At 33.2% G+C, this 10948-nt stretch overlaps 1 protein-coding gene across 1 annotated transcript; it reads right to left on the bottom strand.

Annotated features, from left to right (window-relative positions):
• Positions 1-2191: 2191 nt before the first annotated feature.
• LOC114167594 (transcription factor LAX PANICLE 1) lies at positions 2192-3047 on the bottom strand. The gene has a single exon (XM_028052696.1). The coding sequence runs from the start codon at positions 2984-2986 to the stop codon at positions 2507-2509; it is 480 nt and encodes a 159-aa protein (XP_027908497.1). The 5' UTR covers positions 2987-3047; the 3' UTR covers positions 2192-2506.
• Positions 3048-10948: the final 7901 nt, after the last annotated feature.

The raw sequence follows: 10948 nt of genomic DNA, 5'->3' as shown, positions 1-10948 counted from the left end.
GAACTACATGTTTTTAACAATGTTGAACCATTGGGATCTGAGAAGATCGATGAAGTAAGGACTAAATGGGCCAAATACTTCTTACAACTTAAAAATGTTTATATGTAAAACTTTTTCTTTATTGCATTAGTTTTCTTTCACTTAGGAAATATTTTGGTCAAATCCATTGTTGGATTTTAATTGTTGTTTAATTATGCACTCTATAAACTGCTGGAACTACATTGTCTATATTTATTTGGTTTTGAATGCAATAGGTTTTGGTTAGTTGCAATTATAAAATGCACTTTTAAAAAACAACAAGTATTAGATCGGTTATGGTCTTAACCGATCTAATATATCATATATTAGATCGGTTAAGACCATAACCGATCTAATATTTGTTGTTTCTTTTCTAACAAGTGCTCAACATGTTAGATCAGGTTAGACCACAATCGATCTAAAAGACTTGATCATGATGCATTCGTAAAGAATAATGTAAGATCGGGTGACAGAAACTGATATAATATTGATACATTACATCGGTTTATTTCAACCAATCTAATAACTTACAAACATACTACATTGCCTTATATTAGATCGGTTTGGGAACCGATTTAATACACGCTCTAGAAGCGATCTAATATCCTGTTTTTGCACTGGTGATTGTCTGGATTCTTGCATGTATAATTAATAGTTTTTTATGTTAAAGAAGGCCCATGGGTTGGCCCTAGCCCCGAGACTTTTGTGGATATTTGGGACCTATGGGCTTTTTCTATTAGGAGCTTTTTGGTCCTATGAGCTTTTTTGGTCCCAAGCCATGTAATTTAGGGTCAAATCATATGAAATGGGTTAAATTGACAAGTTTAATAAAATTAGAGTGGTGGAAGTTGGACACACAAACTGTTTCAGGTGTAAAAATATTTATTTTTTCTTCAAATTATTTATTTCATCAATATAATTTATTTTTATCGACAATGAAATTATATATTCACATAAAGTTGTGCAAAAGTTCATGGCTTCATCAATATAATATTAAGGTTAAATTACTCTTTTGGTCCCTCTATTTGTGACACGTGGCACAATTGTGAAATAACATGTGTCAAAAATAAAAAAAAAATTTAAAATTTAAAAAAAATTATAAATAAATAAATAAAATAAAAAAAAACCAGAAATTGACACATGGCAGACTTTAACACCGTTTGGTCAAAGTTAACAGTGAGGACCAAATTGAGTCATTTTTAAGAAAATGAGGATCAAATTGAAACAACGAAAAACTTGAGGACCATAATAAAATTTCATCACAAATAGAGGGACAAAAAAGTAATTTAACCTAATATTAGTTTACAACTTTGAAGCAAGATCATATAAGTAAAAAATACAACTGACTGATCTATCTATTTTAAAAATTTACGCATATGTATACTATATAAGCATTATAAATTTTGGATTCTTTTATCCTAATTTATTTCAGAAACACTCCTGAAATTTAGCATTTCCTTTTCATTCGAAGTAAAATACCAAAATTCGAACCAAAAGCACATATCACGCGTTTCAGTATGGAGAAATAATAAAGTTTTACAAAATGTAAGCTATCACTTAATAGAATTTTTTTCTGGTCAACAATGATTCAATATTTTTTTTATTTAATACTATTTCATTTATTTTTTATTTATTGTAGTTTTTACATTTTTTTAAAAAAAGAATCAATATAATTCTTGCGAGCGTTAACTTCATTCATTTATCCTTCCTGACATTAAATAATAAACGTGTAAAAAGTACAGGTAATTATTGGTATATATATATATATATATATATATATATATATATATATATATATATATATATTCTAAACAACGTTAAGTTTATTTAATAGAAAGGATCATTGAGTTTTTCTAAAAAATATAAAAATTACATTAAATAAAAAAAATTAAATTATTACTAAAAATATGAAACCAAAAATACTATTAAATCATTCAAAATATCAATAAAGCACGTGAGATTGTATTATATATTGGTACATGCCAAATTTCCTAAACAAGATTGACCCATAAGAAATAAGCTATGGTAATCGTACCATAAATCTGCATGAAACAATTACGATGCAAGAGGAAAGTGAAGAGAAAAATGGTGAGTGTAATGACGAGAGGTGGAAAGAAAATGGATTGTACAATTCAAAGAAATAGTTTATACCACAAGCAAGAACCCTATTCTCTTTCACATAGAAAATAAAAAGTTCCACATAGACTAATATTGAAACAGCCACAACCATTTCCCGTAAATGCAGCAAGAACAAAGTGCTCGTTACGTTTATACTACCCCCATAATTAAGAATTCAATACAGAATATTAACAATTAAATGCAATGTCTAAGCTTTCCCAAGTTCTCATAAGCATATATAGCAGTCATAAACGTATTAATAAAAATTATAAGAACTTGATAATTTCATTTCATACTATGAACTGTGGACACAGCACATAAAAAAGTAGAACACATAGAAGCAAAGAGGGTTGAGAAAGTAAGAGACTAATTAAGCAGGCCAATATTTGAAAGAGGCATCGAAGTAGGTGGGGTCTTCACCATGGAAGCTGCATTGTGGTGGTGGAAGATGAGGAAAATTGTGCATGTCATGATCAAGTGGTGGATTTTGCTGAGGGAAAATGAACTGTTCAGAAGGGTCAGAAGGAAAGTAGAATTCAGCAAGGTACATAGGGGAAAGTGAGCCGTTGTCATCTAAGAAATTGATCATGGTTTGGTGGAGCCAAATCTGGGTTTTGAGGTACTTCACATACTGAATGGCTTCCTCCAACATGGACACTGTGTCCATCTTGCTTCCACCAGGAACCATGCTCTGCAAGATCTTGAACCTGTCACTGATTCTGTGCCTTCGTTCTCTTGCTGCCACGCTCTGAGGATCGGTGGAGAGCCTCACTCCTTTGCATTTCTTAGCACTCTTTGAAGTCTTCGAAGAGGATCCTGCGTCAGATGAAGCAGGGTGAGTGTGATCCATTGTTTCTGCTACAAGGGTGTTGCAGTGGTGAGGTGAGAGGTAGTGGAACTTGACTTGGATTTGGTAGGGAAGTTGGTCACTTTTAACACGTTGTTATATAGAGAGAAGAGATATGAACTTTGTTTGATCAATGATTTTGATTTTGATTTTGATTTTTGAACGAATGAAAAAGGAGAGATGTGGACGTGTGAGTCTGCCCAATTTTGCTTTGGGTATGGATAACGCGTGGAGTATTCTTGTTGTAGGTATAATCAATCAACAATTTAGAATAATAAAAGTTCTCAAATTTATAATATAACCCTTAAAATCTTAAATGATAGGAAAAAATATATTAAATATATATATAAGGATTAAATCTTCTAAAATATTTTTCGGTATCTTTTAATCCGATTCGAGTGGAAAGTATATGTAAGGATTAAATCTTTTAAAATATTTACGAAGAGTATGATATATATATCTAACAAATATTATTTCATATACAAAAGTATAATTAAAAATGTTCTAACTATATATATAAAAATATAGTTAATAGTCAATTATGTCATACTATATTTATCTATCAATAGGTAACACTACTGAAAAAAAAAAAACCTCTGAAATGAAAAATTTTAATGAACAAAAATATATTTAGAAACTAATTTCTTAATTAAAAATTAATTTAGAAATCAATTTTTTTGGTAAATAAAAAATGATTAATTTAAAGATTAATTATAATTTTTTAAAACTCTTTTAGTTATCAATAATTTCTTAAATTATAAATTGATATCTAAATTGATTATTTAATAACTAATTATTTATTTTCATTTAAAAATTTTCATTATTCCATAATTGTAGTGAAACTTGTGTGAATTTAAATCAATAACAAAAATAATATACTAAAAATGTATATACACTCCTGAATAAAAGTCTCATTGGAGGTGTAAACATTGAGTCAAAATGTTTGTATTTCGGTGGAAATTATAATTTCGTATAATTTGAGGATGTTTTATGGTTATAGATAAGTTGGACAAAAGCAATCATTATCAAATTTATGTTTAGACCCACCCTAATAGTTTTTTATTTTAATTTCACACTTGGTCTTCTTTTGGATATATCTCACAAATGTTTTGTGTTTGTGATTTGTTAACTTTGATTAGGTATAGTACATATATCTCATCAAAATGTGACCCACTTGCACATTGCAAGAGGACTGGAAAAAGAACAAAATCACAAAGTTCTTTAGCAAATAATTAATTAGGTCATCTGTTCATCTTTTGATTCTAAAGCTAAGAGGTGATCAAAGAGAAAGTGAGTCCCTTTCCCCTCAAATCGAAGCAAAAATGTTTTATGGTTGCAGCATGTCGAAATCCAGTAACCTAATAGTCCATTAGTTTCTCTCTTTATTGTGTACGGTTTGTGCTTTTCACCCTTAAGTTGAACCCAGTTTAAAGGAACAACCTCTATCAAATTATGGCTTAATTATGTTATTTTATTCTATTAGTTTTCATCTGATTTTATAACGGGTGAATTTAGTTCTTTAATCAAATTTTGTTAAACTTAATGTTTCAAACGTATTTCACGATAACATTTGAGTTGTTTATATCGTTTGACACATTTTTATTTCAATGTTAATTAAGAAATTGTCATGAAACGAATTTTTAAAACATAAAATAAACTTAACAAAATTTGGTTTAAATAACTAAATTCATACCGTTCTAAAATTGGAAGACTAGATTGGACCAAAATTTTAAAAATAAATTAGTTCTAATTTTTATCGAAAGTTAAAAAAAAACATATTTAACCTTAAAAACTGTATATCAGTTATATCAGTTATATCCTTACACTTTATAAAGTTTTATCCTTACACTGTATAAAGAAATGTACAATGTCATTTACAGCTAACAAGCCAAATGTTTGTGACAAACAGTGTTATATAATATATTAAAATTGAATGCCCTCACAGTTGTGTGAGTTGATATTTATTTTTAATCCATTAACGTCTATAAATTATGTAATGTCATGGACAAGGATGTTATACATCCATCCATAAAGTAAGAAAATAAAATTTGTACAAACATTACGACTGAAATGAAATGCAATTTTAAGTAAAAGTTTAAAGAATAAAAATAGAATTATTTCTAAAATGATTTAACTTTGTACTATCTCAAGAAACAGGTTTTGTTTTTTTATAGGTTTCCTTCATGTTACTATTCATGTTTTTGGTTTCATCTGGGTAATGCTGTTTATATGATGAGATCGGGAAAGAGCTTAAGGTGGAATCAAGCAATCAGCACATCTTTTGAAGAAAAACAATCAAAGTAGTATTCCACTTGAATAATAAAGCTTTAAAGCTTCAATTTTAAAATCCCACACATCCCGAAGAAAACAAAGTTCTGTTTTTTCATCTGTATCTTTGTTGGGGCATCTTCTAAAAGCAATGTTTTATTTAACATTTCACTATATCTCATTAAGAAAATTTCATATCACTTTTGCATCATGAAAGGGTCCAACATGCACCATAAATCTGAACAAAGTGACCTCATCTTAAATTGCTTCTTTTTATTTATTATCTCCTTTTTGGCACTACTTGGAATACGTTTTCTGAAAATACAATAATGATGACATACATAGATGAAGCAAAGCAGGAGCAGAATTTGTTCTGCTACAGAAATGATGAGATAGAAGCTTCCTGCGAACACAAAGTAAAAACATTGATAGTAATATAAGTAACTTACAGGAGATGGAAAAATTAATGAAGTCAGAGACAAAGGGGAATACAAGTACGAAGTAGACAACTACAGCCACATGTGGGTTGGTTTTTTGTCAGTTTCTTCATAATCAATCTTGTTCTAGCAGTTTCTTCGTAATCATATTAAAATACCAGATGACATCCTTTTAGAAGAAAAATGATATGATTAACTTTTAAGTTGACAAATTGATTCTAGATTACAGATTTATTCTGAATTAAAGTAATTTTATATAATTTTTAAGTTGAATAAAAGAATTATATCAATTCCTTTTTATCTTTATTCAATTTGTTAATTTTTATAAAGGAAATATTAGAATTTTTCTCTTTATGATGAACCAACAATTTTAATAGTACTTGTCGGATTTATTTTCACAAACATATATTCAATATCAATCATACATAACAAAACTATTTAAGAAAATAAATATTATCTTTAACTCAAAACTTTACGATAGGAGTGATTATAGATTAAATTTTTTTAAAATCTAGTCTAAATCCAATAATATATATTATATATAAAATATAAATTTATTTTAAGTATATCATATTTATTTTGATTTGTTTAATCTAATTTAAATTGGAATAAATCTATTTTTGTCTATTACACTAATTTCAACACAAAATCAACCTAATCAACCTAATGTGTGACATGGTCCTATGTAGACCTAATGTATTGATTGAACGTGGGTTCGACGATTAATTTGGACCAATTCGTCTTGATCCCATATATGTTAGACTTGACCAGGACTATCCATACTTGACTCAATCTGAGCTTGGACTGACTTGGCTTGAACGAGATGCATGCCAACTCTGCTCGACCTCTTCTTAAGGTGACTCAAATCTACCTAGACTCAAACTGATTCAAGTTAACATGGACCTGACTTGAAAAAGGCTTCATTGAGTTGGACCCCACGTGGTCTTGATTGGGCTAAGACTAACTTGATGGTCTTGGTCAAACTATGTTTTAACACAAATGATTTTGATGCATAGAGATTTGATGAAGATATTGCATAGAGACTTGATGAGGTTATGAAGTTGTATAGTGAATTGAAATTAATCTTGATCGACAGTTTGATCAGTTTTTGTGTTTTGTGTTAATTACGTTTTGTGCATAATTTTCCAGTTTTTCAGCATCTTGATCCTATTTCTTAATCAATTGAATTATATTGATATCATTGTATGGTTCTCTATTAAGTGATTTAGTCTTATGATTATGTTTTTGATCGATTAAAATGCATGGTCCTGGTGTGATAGATTGCTAGAGACTTGGTCAATTGAATTCAAACAAGAGTTTTTTAAAAGTCTAAAATTGAACCTAATTTTTTAGAAAGAGCCAATTCAACCCCCCACCCCCCTTCTTGGCTAAGAAGATCTTTTACATCTTACACAATGAATGACATAGACCTAGTCCAACTCTACTAAACATGAGTTGGCAACAACAATAATGAATGTGAAGCCATCCAAACTTGACTGAATGAGGGCTTGCCTTAACTTGGGCTAGGATAGACAGGATTTGTAAGACCCGTGAAATTTAATTAATTAAATAAATAATTAATTAATAAATGCGGGTTGTGAGAGCCTTTATGGCATTTAATATTGATTGGTATGACATGGAAAAGTACTAACTCGAATGGTTGATAGTACTTAATTGTGTGAGAGGATTTGGGTTTGAGTCCTATGTATGCCAATTGTGTATTATTTAATTATTATTGTTTTTAATAATATGATTGAGCATGTTGAATGATGTGATAACTATATAATGATATTAATCATCACGAAACATGAATTGGTTGAATGGTTGTGCATTGATTTGGCATTTGCATGGTTATAGGTTCAAACCACCTTGGTGAACCCAAATTAAACTTCCTTTTGCCAAAATTTCCTTTGGCATGAAGGTGAAAGGGCATGGAAACCCTAGTTGGCTAAGGAGCAGCCAAGGATGGCTGAAAAACAGACCATAAAGAACCATTGAATGGTAATTAACATTACCATTAAGCCTTAATTTCGTTTTTAGTAATTAACCTAGCATTAAGGCACCATTAAAAGGCCAATTTGTGGTAAGAGGAAGGGTTTTGCAAGGCTGAAATTATACTAAGAAAACAGAGAAAGAAATTTTGAGAGTGGTGAGGTTTGAGTGAGGCATTGGGCTGAATTGAGGGGAGCTAAGGAAAGCTATTGGAAGCAAGGGGAGAATCAAGGGATACTCAAGTGTTAAGCAATGGAAACCAGGTTAAGGGAGTTTACGCGTTAATTTTTTTGTTTGAGCATGAACTGAATAATGAATGGTATGAATTGTATGAATGGCTCTCGTTCTAGTTGCATTTTTCGCTTTTCTGGAAAATTTCCAGAAACCGCTTAGCGGGCTGTTCATAGCGGCCAAGCGGCACATGCATTTTAACATGTTTTTGGGTTCCTGAAGAGGAATCGCCTGCCGGTATGCTCCCGACCGCCAGGCGACACAAAGCTTTTCACCTAGATTTCTGGGCTTTGGATGAAGGGCCTGGTGGTGACGGTCGAATCGCCAAGCGAGACAAACCATTTTGGTTCGATTTTGATGATTTAGGATTTCTGGGATGGTTTTGATCGGGGGGAAACTAAGGTTATTTGTTGAAGGATGATTTGATGTTGAATTGTCTCTGAATTTCATGTAATGGATGGTTAATTCGAATGAAACATTGTTAGGTTGGAAAGATTAGGGATGTTTGCTGCTAAACAAATTAGGGTTGTAAATTTTAAGGAAAAATTGTAGGGAACGACTAAAATAATGCATTTGGGACGAGAATCGTATGCGATGGAGTTGAGAAATGGATTGAAATCGGAGTTGTGTGCATGACTTAGGGTTCACAGGGCTTGGAGGAATTGGGGTTTTTGGAGAATGTAGGGACCGCTTGGCATCTTCTAGTTTGCCACTAGGCACCGTACTAGAGTTGTAGGATTAGGTGTTTAGGGAGTTTTTGTGATTGGGGAAATCATGTAGGGTCATGTGTGATATAAATGTGAGGTTGGGTATCTGATTGGGAGTGGTCTAAACTAGAAAACTGGTGTTAAAAGTTTACATGGTCTAGAGTGATGCATTGGAATGATCAGGGCTTAAATGAAGGTAGAAGGGCATTGATGAAAGTGTAGTTATGGAGAGAACAAATAGGAAGTTGTAATGGATGGGTGAGACAAGTAGCAGGTGCTCAAGAACCTATGCATGTAAGAGTGCATTGGATAGACTTAGGTTTGGTAACCATAGAATAGAATAAAACATTTGGGACAAATGGGATCATGTAATAAGGAATATGGTATTAGCGGTGAGTGTAGTTGATTGTGATGAGGACTCTATATCAGGGATGGCAGGTTTAGCATAAACCTAAATTTAAGGATTTCTAAAAATAATAATGGGGTTTGAAGTGGGGAAGTTGACTTAGGAAGTTGTGATGGTGGTGACATGATGTACACTATTAATGAATTGGGAATTAGATATAAACATCATAGTTGATATTAACCAAATAAGTTATAGGACCAGGGGGTATGACAAGGTGAGCATTATGCTAGCAATGGCGCCTGGACTTGAGCAGAAAACCTGTACTGCAAAATTACTGATATGGCACTTGGCGGTAATATCAGAAACCGCCAGGCGATAGCATTGATCCAGAGGCCAGCAGTCACACTTGGCACTTGGCGGCAGCGAGCATCCTGCTAGGCGATAGATGCAAAAGTAGTGGTGCAGAGGCACTTGGCGCCTGGCGGTACGCGTCCCCTGCCAAGCGGTCTGGAAGCGACAGCGTCTGGCGGTACTTGTCCCCCGCCAGGTGATTTTGCTACAGCAGATTGGTGTTATGGTTTCTATGATGTGCGTGATCTACAAGGCTTCTAGGATATCTTAAAGGTCGACTTACTGGTGTTCCTTCAGTTGAGCTCGGAATGTATCCCTTGAGTTGAGCTCGGGATAAGGGTTAAGCACATGGCATTCCTCGAGTTGAGCTCAGAATGGCATCCCTCTAGTTGAGCTCGGGATGGCGGATGAACACGAGGAACCCTTGAGTTGAGCTCGGATTGGTGAGTGTTGCCGGCGTTAGTGTACTGGTTGTGGCCAGTACGAATGGGTCGAGATAGATTGCCCTTCTCAGTAGTAACTGACAAGTTTGGTAGTCTTGGGACGTTACGACTATGTTCGTAATTGGGAACTTCACCTAGCGTTATGGTATGTGATCCATAACATGGTTTCCCGCACATGCTCTACCGGTTGTGGCTGATAGGTATGGCAGCAAGACACCTTGAAGTAGTCACTAGAAGATATAGAACACGAATAACATGGTTGTGGCCATGTGATATGGAATCAATTGACGGAATTTCTCTGGTGTGATTGTATAATATATAAATATAACTGTGTTTTATATAGGTGTGTATATCTATATGTTTGTTCTGTTAAGCTCACCTTATCTTCTTGTGGTTGACGGTGATCGTGTACACGGTACACGTGACCAGATGATGTTGTTGTAGGAGGTTCTGGTGAAGCTTAACTACAGAGCGGGGATAGCTAGGGGAGCTTTATATATTTTATGTTTTTGGAAATAAATTATAATCCTTTATTAGTCAAACTTTGGATATTATAATATGGTTTATAATTATGGTTGATGGATTATATTGGATATAATAAAATATTTAAATTTCCCGCATTTTTGGGAAATGATGTTTTATTAAATGATGAGTATTTAGTATTTTCTTTATTTTATTATTTAAATCTGTAATATCCTATAGGGATGTTACAAGATTCAGCCTAGGCTCGATTAGGCCAAGGTCAAACTAAGTTGACATAAACCTAGGTCAAACCACCTTCACTTAGGCTCGAGCCAATTCTGCTCCACCTGGGTCTGGTTGAGTTGACTCCACTAGACTTGAGCGAAATCGTCTCAACTTGTGCTTGTATTGTCTCGATTGGAGTGAGGTCCAAGCCAACTTGGGTCAAGGCCAACTTAACCCGAGCTTAAGTCAATTTATCTCAACATAGAGCCAAACCTATTTGGCTCCACCTATGCCCTAACTTTGTTGGACCTAGGATTGAGTCCCCTCAACTCAACTCTGGTCTAATCAATTCAGGTCAACTCTAGCCCAGGCCAACTCTACTTAATTAGGTTTAGGTCGACTCAGCTTGACATAAGTTAGGGTTAGCTTGGCTCAACCATGGCTTGGGCCAACTCAATGAAACCTAGGCCCGAGCTAACTTACCTCAACTTGATTCGGGTCTG

This window comes from Vigna unguiculata, chromosome 10 (assembly GCF_004118075.2).
Source record: "Vigna unguiculata cultivar IT97K-499-35 chromosome 10, ASM411807v1, whole genome shotgun sequence".
In the NCBI taxonomy this organism is placed as follows: domain Eukaryota; kingdom Viridiplantae; phylum Streptophyta; class Magnoliopsida; order Fabales; family Fabaceae; genus Vigna; species Vigna unguiculata.
This window is presented reverse-complemented; position numbering and strand designations above follow the sequence as displayed.